At 41.4% G+C, this 14592-nt stretch overlaps 1 protein-coding gene across 2 annotated transcripts in view; it reads left to right on the top strand.

Moving 5' to 3' along the window:
* RHOQ (ras homolog family member Q) overlaps positions 1–14592 on the top strand; it is a 37861-nt gene that overhangs the window by 21139 nt on the left and 2130 nt on the right. For both annotated transcript variants that reach the window (XM_036262552.1, XM_036262553.1), the window contains exons 3-4: positions 11460–11624; positions 11931–12026. In XM_036262552.1, the coding sequence (XP_036118445.1) occupies positions 11460–11624; positions 11931–12026 (261 nt within the window). The remainder of the gene's footprint in view (positions 1–11459; positions 11625–11930; positions 12027–14592) is intronic.

Below are 14592 nucleotides of genomic sequence, written 5' to 3' on the forward strand. Positions count from 1 at the left end.
GATTTCACTGTATATTTGGCCAAGGAGTGTGGTTTAAGTACTAGGATTCCAAATGGGTTTGTCAGTCATGGTTTAACTCCTCCATGCAGCTTGGCTGCCTCAACTGGGCATGGAGAAAACCAGCATTTCAGGCTTAATCGGGGTGTAGTTCCTGGGGTCTTCTTTTACAGCTTGGCCTCTTGTCTTGTATTAAAGGCCAATGATACACTTTAGTCTTCATAAGCCTCTTCCCCAGTCTCAAAGGCAGAGAAGGGCAGGCATAGTTCACAGATGAGGAGAAGGGTGTTTCCTTTGAATTTGGCCCATCTGTTACTTATAGTTCTGTGTTGGCTGTTCCCCTCCCCGCCCCCAGCCTTGCCCCCACCATGGGAAGCCCAGCTGACTTGCATTCACAATGCTCAAGGTTCCTCTGTAGCCCAAGTGTTGGAAAGGGTGAGAGGGCTGTTCCTGTGGAAGTGTGAGGCCTGGTTATTATATGTGCCTCCCTCTAAATAGATAGTCCTGAGTAGTATGTACTCCACTGTGAAACAGGGACCACAGCAATGGCTGATGAAGAGGGAGTCCCTGAACAGTCCTCATGAGCTGCAGAGGTAGGGCCCAGTGAATGGCAACTATATACTGAAGGAGAGAGGGAGAGAAAGCAGAGGAATAGCAGAAGGAGAAAAAGGGGTGAATGAAGAGACACCTTGGATAGTCTAGGGAATATTCATTCTGATTGGACTACTTAGGTCACATGCCCATCTTAGAACCAATGACTTTGGCCATGGGGTGGGGAATGAAACTCCATGATTGACTTAATCCAACCAGGAATTCTTTTCGCTAAATATGGGATCAGGGTCCCCAGGGGCATGTGTCTGGATCAAGGAGTGGTGGATCCTGAACAAAGTCAGTTTTGGGAAGAAGAAGGAAATAGGAGAAGGATGCTCAGTAGACAGTGAACAATATCCCTCATACCTAGATAAAGTGTCAAGACAATGAATAAGCCCTGGCCAGGTAGCTTCATTGGATAGAGCGTTGTCTTGATAAACTAAGGTTGTGGGTTCAATCCATGGTCAGGGCACATTCAAGAAGCAACCATGAGTGCATAAATAAGTGGAACAAGAAATCGATGTTTCTCTCTCTCCTCTCTCTTTTTCTCTCAAATCAATTTTTTTAAAAGAAAGAAAAAAAGACAAGAATAAAAGGGAGTGGTGAAAAATAATAACAGAAACTGAAATGCTGAAAATGTGCCCAGTGCAGGCTCTCCTCTTTAGAATCCCGTTACTCAGGCTGGTGGGTGGTGAGTGCACCATAGAAGAGCCCTGATCACAGGAGGCAGTTTGATTCTTGGCTGAATGTAGTGATGGCAACCTGAGAAATTAGCCTGTTACTAGAGAAGTCAGATACTTGATTCACTTTCTCCAGCTTTGTAGCTGGTGCAGGAGGTGCAGGCCAGCACTGTGCAAGCCACCTGTGATCTGGCTACAGTTGACCTTTCTGATTTCACCTTCCCACATGCTACCTCGTTCACTCAGCAAGAATTTAGTAAGCAGTTACTATAAACCAGGCTTGGAAGAATAGTCCCCTGCTGTCAGGGAGTCCTGTGGAGATTGCAAATAAGAAAAGAGGCAATCCTATTACAGTGTAAGAGGGAATTGACAGGAAAAGTCCGGAATGCTACAGAAGTACTTAGTGACTGTTAACCTGAATGGAAGATTTGTCGGATGAAAAGATTTCTAGGCCAAAGCCTGAAAGATGAGGAGAAGCTCCTAGGTAATGAAGTGGAGAGGGAGAGGCCGATGAGACTCCCTGGGCAGCTGATGGGTTTGATGTGTGTTTGGGGTGGAGCCTGATTGAGTGGTGATATCTTTTACTGAGATGGTGAACACAGGACGAGTGCAGATTTGAGGGGGAATAAATGAGTTTAGTCCAGAAATGTTGAATTTGAGATGCTTCTGGTGTAGCCAGAAAGAGGCGTCTGGAGCTGGGGTCTGGGACTCGAGGCAGAAAGCTCCTCCAGACATACTTTTCTGACAGTTTTCTCAACATCTCAGGCTTAACATGTCCAAAGTTGGCCTCTTGAATCTTCCCCCTAATGCTTCTCCACCCTCAGTCTTCCTCATGCCCCTGTAGAAGACATTATCCATGTAGCTGCACTAACTCAACCCCGGACTATTTCAGAGACGTTCCTGACCTCTAGCCACACATCCAGCCCATCCCTCAAGCCTGAATTTACTTCCAGAACATATCTAGGATCCACTATTTCTTTAGCTGTCAACTGCTACCACTCAGTCCAAGCCACTGTCTTCTCTCACCTGAGTTACTGTAATGCTCTCGCTCTGTACTCCTGCCCACCTCCGAATCACTCTCCACAAAGCAGCCTGAATTGCCTTTAAAAAAACAACAACAAATCACATGACTCCCTTTTCTCAACTTTTTAGTGACTTCCCATTGCAGTAGGCTCTGATGATACAGGGCGGCTAGCTCTCCAGCCCCTCTCACCCTGGCCTTTTCCCAGCTTCTGCCAGGGCTTTTCTGCCTCAGGGCTGTTGCACACACTGTCCTGTATCTGGCTCCCTAAACCCTCCCTCAGATCGCAGGTTAGATGCCATCCCTCAGACATCATCCTAGTGATTCTCTCTCCTAGTACCTGGCTCTTTTCCTTCATTGCACGTATCTCAGTTTGCATTTATAGTCTTTTTTTGTCTCAATTTGTTGAATGCCTAGCTCAGGGCCTCAACCAACTCAAACTCATCCCTCCTTTTATAACAAATGCATCTCCTTTAGTTATCCTTAAATGAAATCTACAGGTAATATAACCTCTATACACATAATTTTATTTATTTATTTATTTATTTTTTATTTTTTGGTATGTGCCCCTAGCGGGAACCGAACAGACTCTCTGGTCTGCAGGCCAATGCTTCCAACCACTGAGCCAAACCGGCCAGGGCAATAATTTTAAATCAGTATAACATCCTAGCAGTAATATGAAGGAGAAATAAAACAAAAGTGATTCATCATAAAAATATTTATTTCAGTATTACATTTCTAAGTTCTCAGAGCTGAGTTCTCGAGAAATCATAATGAAATAATCAGGTGCCTACACCTAGAGGTAGAATTACCATGAATATAATAGCTACAAATGTTGACGAAAGTAGTTGTGGTTTATTGGTGATTCAGATATTGCCATTGGTGTGAAATTTTCTACAGTGGTAAGCAACTCCTATAATGTTTGGAACAAAATAAAGTACAGTCTATTTTTCTCCTTCAATTTGCACTGAAACTACCGTCCCAGAAAATTTATTAAACCATGCAAAAAATACTTTGTGCTTTTATGTGCACCAGAGTTAGATCCTAGACTCAGGTAATTATAAAAGAATTTTCCATGTTCATCAATGCCAGGCAGTACACTCACCAGTCACACACACAGGTTATGTAGCACCCTGGCTCCCTGAACAACAATAAGGTTACCATATAAATACCACTTCATTAAAAATTGAACTTCATTTGACCAAGTGATCCTACTTCTAGGACTATATCCTAAGAAGCCTGAAACACCAATCAGAAAGAATGTATGTACCCCTATGTTCATAGCAGCACTATTTACAATTGCTAAGATCTGGAAACAGCCCAAGTGCCCATCAGTAGATGAGTGGATAAAAAAGCTGTGGTACATGTATACAATGGAACACTATGCAGCTGTAAGAAAGAAAGATCTCTTATCCTTTGAGATGACATGGAGGGACCTGGAGAGTATTATGCTAAACAAAATAAGCCAATCAGAGAAAGACAAATACTACATGATCTCAATTATTTGCGAAATATAATGAACAAAAGAAGCTGATGAATAAAATGGACCCAGAGACATAGATAGGAATATGGTTCAGACCTGACAAACCTCAGGGGAGGGGAGCAGGGCGGGGGGCATGTGAGATAAACTAAAGAACATATATGCATAACCAATGGACATAGACAACAATGCTGGAGGGCGTCTAGAGGGGAAAAGGAGAAACGTGTGTAACAAAAATAAATAAATACCATTTCACAACTGAACTGAAGATTATGAAAAAAAAACACAAAAGCCAAATATTTGAAAAGTTTTTCAGAAACACCTCTTATTTTCAAAATACCTCTTAGGAATTTATAGCACTTTAAAAATTTTCTTTTTCCTCCTTCATTCATGTTGACAATCAAAAACACCTCCCCCCCCTTTCCAGAACAGCCCCGGACAGACGCAGTAGCACTGTCCTGGCTGAGAGGCCCTGGTCCCTCCTGTCACTCTGTGACCTCCGTAAGGGCAGGGCCCTGTCTGGCTTTCACAAGAGCGTTCACAGTGCTCAGCCTTGAGCTGGCAGATACTTGTTAGAATAAATGAATGAAGGAAGGCGTACCATCAACATGAATTTGTGCCAAGAAAGTTAGAAAAGGAATAGACTGTGTGGAAGCATGACCTGACATTTACCTTCTCTCTGCATGCCTTAGGCAGCTGACCTCTGTTTTAGTGAAAGAACTTGTCACTATAGCTCCAGACAGTGTAGAATTTCAATTCTAAATCCTTTACGAGGGAAGTCGTCTCACCATGCACAAAAGAAACTGCACTGGCTCCAAAGTTGTGGTTTGTCTTTTTTTGGAAAGTCAGGCTTGTCTGTTGAAGAGCTCAAAACACTTGACCAGCTCTCTCATTTATCTTAATATGTGCATGCTATATTTATCCTCCCCTTGCAGATGGGGAACTACAGCTTGCCTGAGGGCCATATTTAGCAAAGTCTTGATCCTCTGCCTTGTGGGGTCAGCTTAGATAAAACAGAATCCTAAAGCTTGATTTTTTACCCAGTTGGTTAAATCTCCTCCCACATTAAATCTGTTACTAGGGCTGCTCACCAGGGTAGGAAGTTTTCTTTTGCGCATTTTTAACCATGTAATGTGGTGATCTAGTTCAGCCCCTGCTTTTAGAGGAGAGGAAGTGCTAGTCAGACTGACACCGTTGGACAGGGGCGGGGCCTGTGCTCTGGTGGATTGTCTTTCTGCTGTAGCACATTTCAACTGTCCTTTTCCTCCTGCTAGCCTAGTCAGGGGTTATGATCAGTCAGGCATCGGAAAGAAGATAGTGATGGGAAAGAAGCCAGAGATCTAGTTCACTAGCTCCTAAATAACTAGTAAATCAATTGGGAGCCTGGCTTATTATAAATCAAAATATAGGAAGATAACAGTTACTGAAACTTAGAAGCTAAACTTTCAGTTTCAAGAATTCTTTTACTAAGAGGCAATCAGGCGAGTGATGTGTATAAATACCATTTCACAACTGAACTGAAGATGAAAAAACAAGCCAAATGTTTGAAAAGTTTTTGAAAAATAGTTACCTCTTAGGAATGTATAGCACTTAAAAAAGTTCTTTTTCCTCTCTGAATTTTCTGTAGTTCAGCAGTAGTAGGAGGTATAGGCAAATTCAATAAACTCATCACTGATGTATTTTGAACCAAACTTATCAAAATGCTCCCCAGAGGAACCCAACACAGCTTCTGTGAAAAACGCAATTATTGTTAAGGGGGTGAAAAGTGATATTTTTATTTCACAGAGTTAAATAGAAAATGGAACTCAAAGTGACAGAAAGGATTACACAGAGGAAATAATGTTTCATAGACTTCTTTACCAAGAATTATTGTAGGAATGTTTAAAATTTATATTAGATTTGTGAGAAAACATTTTTCATCTTCAGAAGCTAGCTTCAGCCCATGTGGCCTCTTGACTGCCGTACAGCACCCTTTGGGGGTTTCAGAGTTTCAAGAGCCATGCCTGATACCTATTTTGGGCTTCTCACAAGAAACAGATGCTTCAGAGGGAAATCACTACTGTGTGCTTGGGAAGTGGCAGAGTTGCTCCTTCATATACCACAAGCCACCAGTTGTCAGGGATATTCTTCCTTGTCTTACATTTTATGTGTCTCAAAGTAGTTAGAAGCTGTTTTATTATTTTTTATTTTTTATCCACACCCGAGGACATTTTTTCCATTTTTTGTTCAGATAGAGTGGGAGGGAGGGAGAGGGAGAGAGAGAGAGAGAGAGAAACATCGACCTGAAAGGGACACATCGAGTGGCTACCACCCTCACGACCCAACCAGGACTGGGGACAGACTGCAACCGAGGTACATTCCCTTAGCAGGAACCGAACCCGGGTCTCTCTGGACCGCAGGTCGACGCTGTAACCGCTGAGCCAAACCAGCCAGGGCAGTTAGAAGCTGTTTTAAACTTTAGAAGTCTGGGGCTTGTCTGTTAAATAATTATTCACTTGTGGTCCCTAGTTTATCTTTCAAGGTTGTTTTAGGAAAACTTTTGTAAGTTTTGATAAATGACTGTCTCTTAAAGTAGAATGCTGGATTATTTGGGAGTATAATATGTTCTTATAGCACTTTATATTCTTTAAAGCATTTGTCACTGATATTCTCCCATTTTACAGAGAAACTAAGCCTCTAAGAAGTAAGTGACTTGACCAAGGCCACATTGCTAGTAAGTCATATATGCGCCATCCTCTCCGTTCTTTAAGGCCACCTCCTCTAAGAAGTTTTTTAGCATCCCCTAATTACCACTCTTGGTATTTACCACATTCTGACTTGTCATATAGTGTTCACATACATTCGTCTCCGTTACCATGAACTCCCTAAGAGCAGGGATTCCTTAAATGTTTGTGTGTCTCTCCACCTGTCGGATTCGCCCTCCTCCACGCTAACCTTATGCATGCTCCCACACCAGCACTGCAATTTCTTTTTCACTTCCAGGCTGTGGCTTTGAGGTCTGCAAAGCTCTACTGAGGTGCACAAGCACATAGCGGGTTCTGTATTGCTAACTTGAGCTCTTTGCCTGATTTTTAACATACAGATATCTTATGACAGAGCTTTGCAAATGTTTATATGGTGTTATATAAATCATATATGATCAGAATCTTGTCCTTTCTTCATTCCCTAATGATTGCACATCACACTATTTTGGACACATAGTAGGTGCTTATTAACTTTTTTTTTTTTTTTTAATTAAGCATTTATATATTCCCCTGCCCAGTTTACACTTTTCTCTCTCCCATTATTGTGTGTGACTATCTTTATATATATATATGTCTTGAACTCCCAGCTAAACTATAAGCTCCAGAGAGAACAGTTATTTCTTATACTTATGTCTGTGTATCCTTGGAACATCTTCCATGCAGCACGGCCTCGATAAATCTTTGCTCGTTGATGTTAAGTGACAGTGTGTGATGCCAGTTAACAAAGCGTGGGAGGGCCTGTACTATCCAGTGTGAGTGGTTTTGCTTAAAATTCATGTTTTGGATTTGTATTAAATGGGCATACGCATGCTAAAAAATAATATGTATTTTAAAGAGAATTCACTAAAGTAGGAGGTAGCACCAGGTCCACATGAAGAGGGCAAAGGGCGTTTAGAAATAGGGAGGGTCCTGGCCCTGCTGGCTGAGCTGTGCCCAGGAAGGGTCTCCCACCTGATGGTCTCGTGCTACCGTCCTGTCACCCCTGGAGGCCTTTCGCCTCCTCTCAGAGCACTTTCATTCGGTCTCTTTGTGTCTGTGGATCCTTGTCAGGTTGTAAGTGTGTGATCTTTTTCAAGGGTTAAGGTTGTCATCATCGCAGATCAAAGACTCTTGACAAGAGCAGAGAGCTTAATCACTAAGCTATCGGAAGACACTTTAAAAAAGTGGCTACTTCTGGCACTTAGCCAGTTGGTCAGAAACAAGCTTTGACTTCGCAGTCCAGTAATCCTACTGATCAAACTCATGACTGTTTTTCGTGGTTTTGATGAAAGACCGTTGTCTTTTATATGGTTTTCTCTACTCCCGAGAAAGTTCCATTTACCTTGCTGAAATGTCTAAAAACCTACCTTTTTTTAAAGAACTAAAATATAATTGACTTGTTAATTAAGAGGACACTAGAGAGTTGGCTTTGAGAAGTCTGGACTTTGATAAGTGGCTATTTAAAATTAAGGCCAGTTGCTCCACATTTAACTTTCTTTGTATTTCCAAACTTAAACTCTCTATATAGCTGGGGATGAAACTTATTTATCCCCAGATCCAGAGCTTCACATAAGCTCACTCCAGATACTGCACAGTGGATGTAAACGATTTCCTAGGATGCAGGGTACAGTATTCATAGGGGACAATTTCTTTTTTTAATGTGCTGTCTATTATTAGACTTCTAATTACTTAGGCTGGATGGAAGCAGAAAGGTCTCATTCTTATAATAACTGCCAATTATTTAGTTGGAGATTACAGGCAGAAGGAGTTCATTTTAGGTAGTTCAGACTTAAGAGGTAACATTTATTTTTAAGGAGTTCTAAACATACTTGTCTTTGTTTCGATTTTTTTCTTTATAACCCAAATCCTTCACATTTTAATTGTTTCAACAAGATCTGCAATTTAACTGGTATCTAGAAATGATTGATTTCTTTCCTTTGTGCCCACGTGTCTCTCACTGAGGAGAGTCAGTCTTCACTGTGGTTATGAAAGCAATCCATACAGCACGTATATCCTGTAGACTGTTGTTGTTAGGCATAGCTAGAGAATTTTGCATTCACTTTGTTTTTATTGTTTGCAATACCCTTCGAGAGAAAGAGTGCACATTCTTTTTCCCTGATGAGGTAACCTTGCTTAAAAGGTAAATATCCTTTAAAAATCTCATTTGGTTTTCTTAGAAATATATAAACATCTTGAGGGTTACATTTTAAATAGCCTTAAGGCTTTTGAGTTCCCAAGTGACTAATTAGTACAGTAATAATATTCTCTTTTATTAATCTGAAAATTATATTGCCCTCAAGAAACCTCAGTTTGATTTGTGTGTTTTGATGGCTAGTGTAGAAAATTTTATTTCTCATTAAAGGGATTTCTTCTCTGTGGTTGGAGAGAGGTGCGAAACCAGGACTGGTGTGGGACTGCTGGGGCCTGCATGGATTTACAGAAGAACAGAAGAATCAGTTTCCTGTGGGTTGAAGAATTTATGGGAAAGCATTAGAGTTTTTTATGTGCCTGGCACAATACTGAGGGATTTAGTTGCATTATTTCATTTATTCCTCATAATCCTATGAGATAGTAGTCCCATTTCTAATTCTGTGAAAATTGGAGATCTAAATAAGGGTGAGGAGAGATTTTTTTTCCTTTATTGATTTTAGAGAGATGAAGGGAGGGGGAGAGAGAAAGAAATATTGATGAGAGAGAACATCGATTGGCCGCCTCCTGCATGCCCCCCACTGGGGATCGGACCCACAACCTGGGCATGTGCCCTGACCAGGAATAGAACTGGCGACTTCTTGGTGCATGGGTCGATGCTCAACCACTGAGCCACACCGGCCGGACTAAGGAGAGATTTTTAACAAGAGCGCCCCATTCCCTGACCTTTCTCTCAGGAATGTAGAGTTGCTGGGTAAATGCTAAAATTAAATGTTGTCACTTTTTTTTCTCCTATTGACATGCAATTTGAAATAGGCAGCTGAGTACAGAAAGTATATTTAATGCACCCAGTCGTACTACTTAATTCTCAAACTGATTTTTAAAGACATATTCTAGTTTTAATAAGAGTCCTCAGATGGTAACTGGCTGGGGTACAATATGTTTCATACCCATATTACTTGATTTCTTCATTAATTTCTTAATAGCAGAACACTACTTTATTCAGAACCAATTAGAAGCTTCTACTTTAAAAAACAAAGGGTAGAGAAGATTGGGGATGGCTTCTCTCTTCCTGTTTAGTAATAGCCAACACCTGACACGTCTCTCGGTGCTCCTGGCTCCGGATGGAGGGTGTGCCCTTTAGAAGCATCGCAGAGAAACAGAAGGGTTAACTCCAGAGTCAGGACTTTGAGACGTTAATATGCTTGAGTAGAACATTACACTAAGAAAAATATTAGAAGATGACACGCAAGGGAAATTGTTCCACAAGGGAAATACTGTTGCTGAAACTCTGAGTGGACGATGTTCTTAATACTTGTTCCTTTAGTTCCACACTCACTGCAGTTCTGAAAGGAAGTGGGTCATTGAAGAAGGGCGGTGGCCTAGGCCCAGTATTAACTTTCCTTGAAACCAGGTGAGAGGCTGGTCACCACAGAAATAGAGGCTTAACTGTGTTCACTCACTAGACTGTAGATAAGAATTTTGTGTCATAGAAAATAGTCTAAGCAAAACAGGATCTTCACTGCCTTTTGTGACAGATGCTAAAAGCTGTCAATGGTACAAGCCTTCTGTGGAATACAAAGCAGCAGTGTAGAAGTACATGGTCGTCTAAGTGTCCTGGCCTGGAAGGGTCTCCAGGACGCACTGCAGGGGCAGAACACCATGGATCGCATGCTCTCGCCCTGGTGCAGGTGTTTGAATGTGTCCAGTTGTAGATCTATACACGCAGAGAAAACGACCTGGAGTGATACGGGAGAAGACAGCAATTCAGGAAGGGAATGCAAATTGGAGAGGAAAGGGTTTTTTGTGAATTTTCTCTGTATCTTCTGTCTTTAAATTTTCACACACACACACTCTTCCTCCCTCTTTCCCTCCTGCTCTGTCTGAAGGCAATACACACACATACATATATATATTTTAATCCTTTTCCACCTATCTTCAGATGGGGGTGGGGAGGGGTGGGGGGAAAGAGAGAGAGAAAAAGAAAGAGAAAGAGAAACATCGACATGTGACACACCAATTGGTTGCTTCCCACACAACTCTGACTAGGGCTGGGAACCAAACCGAAACCAAGGCGTGTGCCTCTGACTGGAATTGAACCCACAACTCTGTGGTCCACAAGCTTACACTCTAAGCACTGAGCCAAACTGGCCAGGGCAGTAAAAACATATTTAAAAACAAAACAAAACACCCATATAAATAGAGAAAGCAAAGACTTAAGGTCTCAGCGGAGATGTGTGGTAGGTAAGGCATAGGTTCTATAGTAAAACTGCCAGGGTTTGAATCTCATCTCTTTCACTCATTGGCTATACATTCCTACACAAGTTATTTAACCTCTGCGCCTCAGTTTACTCAAATGGAAAGCAGACATGATGATACTTATGTTATCATGTGGTTGTTATGAGAATTAAATCAGTAGTACTTGGGAGAGTATATAGCTCAGTACCTGACACGGTAAACTTCCAGCGTATGTTAGTTACTATAAACGATAACACTTGGACTGCATCTAGCTTTAGTCAGTTCTTGGTGCAAACTTTTCAGTGAAAAGTGTTTCCAGCGACAGCTTTAGGAATCACAGTTTTCTCCAGGTGTCATTGTAGTTGTCAATGATCTTGTCATATTTTTACCCCACTGGTGTTCAGAACTTCAAAAGGAAAAATAAAAACAAATGGGATTATCTTGTTTTATGCAGAGTGCTATACATTTCACTTGCAGAATACTCCAGACTTTGCATTTTTGTCATGTTACTCAAATGCACCTATTATTAGTAAGCTAAAGAAATAGAAACGGAAATAATGAGGTTTTTCTTCCTTCCTTAGGAAGACTATGATCGGCTGAGGCCTTTATCTTACCCCATGACTGATGTCTTCCTTATATGCTTCTCTGTGGTGAATCCAGCCTCGTTTCAGAACGTGAAAGAGGAGTGGGTGCCAGAACTTAAGGAATACGCACCGAATGTCCCCTTTTTATTGATAGGAACTCAGGTATGTCTGCTCTGATCTTACCCATTCAAGAACACTCCCTGGCCTGTCTTGTGGTGTTGCCCTCAGACACACGGTCCTGAGGTTTAGCAAATGATACATGTATTTAAGCCCAGTTGTAAATTATAATAAATTCTATCACATGTTTTGGGAAAAGTGCTGAAAGAAAGCAATTATATTAGTTGGTTTTAAAAATTAAGTTCCTTTGTTTAATCTTACTGGTATGTGGGAGTTAGTGGGACTGCATGCTTTGATTCCTCTTTAAAGACTTGTAACTGTCATGGGACATTATTGACCTTTCTTAATTAGATTGATCTCCGAGATGACCCCAAAACTTTAGCAAGACTGAACGATATGAAAGAAAAACCTATATGTGTGGAACAAGGACAGAAACTAGCAAAAGAGGTAATGGAACCTTTATAGAATTTCTAAATAAGTATAAGAGCAGTTAAAGTAATACTACTGGCTAACATTTATTGTGCACTTACTATATGCCAGGCAGTGTGCTGAGTGCTTGCTTTGTATTATCTCATCTATCTTCGCACCGACTCTGAGGTAGGTCTGACCATTCCCAGTTTTGTAGAACAGAAGACGGAGGCGTGGCGATGTCAGGTAACTTGTAAGGCCTGGCCCAGAGCCCAGACTCTTTCACCACCACCAGTATTTTCCTAATGAGTCAGGTGCAGAAAGAGGCATCAGAAAAAGGTGCTGGTCTTTAAGTCTTCCTTACTCGCTTAAATATGTGTAGAGTGCCAAACCAGGCTCTGTCTCCGTTCACACTCGTGGAGTGGGTAGTGGATGGCACGGGGCGAAGGTTAAATCTGCAGTTAATAATTGTGGCTGTGTTTGAGAAGAAATGAGTTGAATTTTCTTCCAATCTTTTTATGAAAGATAGAAAATAAAAGTATTCTAAAAAAATATATAACTGTGATGCGCATAATACCTTTTAACTGATATTTTCTCTCACCCCAAAGCTAGCTTACTTTTTTCTCCATTGGGCCCTAACATTATTGGATTCTATTTTTTAGATGTGACTTTAATAGGACTTTGGTGGAAACAGATTCTAATAAGGTCCTTTAGAATGTACTATCAGGAGGCAGAAGAAAGCAAGAAAACTTTTGGGAGGACAGTTTTTCCCAAAGCAAAAGATGAATAGCTTCACTAACAAATCACTTCAGAAAGTCCATATATGAGATTTTGTGATCTTGGGGAGAGAAGGAAATTTCTAAATGTCATAAAGGTAAAAGTCATAAATGAAAATATTGATGATTTAACCACATAAAAATTTAATACATCCAATGCCAGAAATAAAATTAGAAGTCTCATAACAAACTTGACACGTATGGCAGAAAAATGGGTTAATATTCTTAGTATACAGGCACCCCTTGCGTATGAATTCATCAGAAAAAGATATATATTCTCAATAGAAAAATGGGCTAAGAACATCAATGGAAAATTCACCAAAAAATGCCGATTTCCATTGAAGATACAAAATATGTTCAAACTCCTTAGTAGTTGAATATAAGTTCAATTTCCACCTATAAAGTTAGCAAAAAAAAAAAGAAAAGAAAAGAAAAAACAAGAGAAAGAGAGAGAGAGAAATGAATGATAACAGCCCCTTTCCCAGGGGTGCAAGGAAATGGGCACTCTGCTGCACTGTTGGTTCCTTCATGAAATACTTCCACTTGGCTCCCTCAAACGCCCTCTTTGGTTTTCCTCCCCTTGTAAGAGTGTCCTGATATATGCAAGTCACGCACACTTTTGATCAAGCAATTCCATATGTAGGGATTTATCCTAAGAAAATTATTTGGATGTGCTTAGAGATGGCTACAGAGTTGCTGCATTATTTATAAAGGCAAAGAATAAAAACTCTGCATCTATTAAAATTTTATACTAATATATCCATGGAGATGTTCAAATTTATTATGTAGTTTAAGAAAAAAAAAAGTGGTCGCAAAACAATATGATCCTGTTTTTAGGCCTCTCAGCAGCATTTGGCACAGTTGGTTCCTTCATGAAATACTTTCACTTGGCTCCCTTAAACGCCCTCTTTGGTTTTCCTCCCGTCGGCCTTTCCTGTCTCATTTCCCTGTCTCGGAACGATGGAGGGCCCAGGGGTCAGTTCAGCTTCTTGGACATCTTTTCTTCTGTAGCCACACTCGTTCTCGAGGCCCAGGTGACCTTCTCTCAGTCTTGTGGTGTGAACAGTCTTCTGCTGAAGGTTCTCAAATTTCTGTCTCCAGCCTGGACCCCTTCCCTGAACCCTAGACTTGGTTATCCAGCCATTCACCCGACAAGTCCATCTTGGTGGCTAAGCACCTCCAAATTAACATGTTCTAAACAATTCCTAATTTTATCCTCCAAGCCTGTCCTTCCAGTTTCTCAGGTCAAAAAACCTTGAAGTCACACTTGACCTTGCTGTTTTTATATGATCTAGCCAACCCAGTAGGAAAACATATTGCTCTACCTTCATAATTTATCCAGAATCCAAATGCTCCCCACCAGCCCCTCCTCTGTCAGTCAGGGCCAGGCCCCTCCCCTCTGGCCTGGATTACTGGGACAGTCCCTAGCTCACCTTTCCTCGTGTGTCTGCCTCGTGTTAACCTGTGCTCAGTACGACATCCCCAGTGAGTTGTAAAATATAAGCTTCGTTAGGTCACTGGTCTGCTCAGCATCCTCCAGCGGCTCCCGGGTCACGCAGGGTCAAGGCCAGTCCTCACCGTGGCCCCTGCTTCCTCTTCCCCTCCCTCAGGCACGTGAGCTCCTTACTGTTCCCGTCTTCTACCTCAGGCCTGGGAACTTTTGCTGCTCCCTCTGCCTGGAATGTTCTTCCCTCTGGAAACTTCATTCTTTCACTCCTTTCAAATCTCTGCTTAAATATTCCTGTCAGTGAGACCTTGCCTGACCTTGCCCCCACCCCTTACCTATCTATCTCACGTTTCCATTTTTCTGCAGACCATACCTTGTTCTC

The sequence above is a fragment of the Molossus molossus genome, unplaced genomic scaffold (genome assembly GCF_014108415.1).
Source record: "Molossus molossus isolate mMolMol1 unplaced genomic scaffold, mMolMol1.p scaffold_m16_p_15, whole genome shotgun sequence".
In the NCBI taxonomy this organism is placed as follows: Eukaryota; Metazoa; Chordata; class Mammalia; order Chiroptera; family Molossidae; genus Molossus; species Molossus molossus.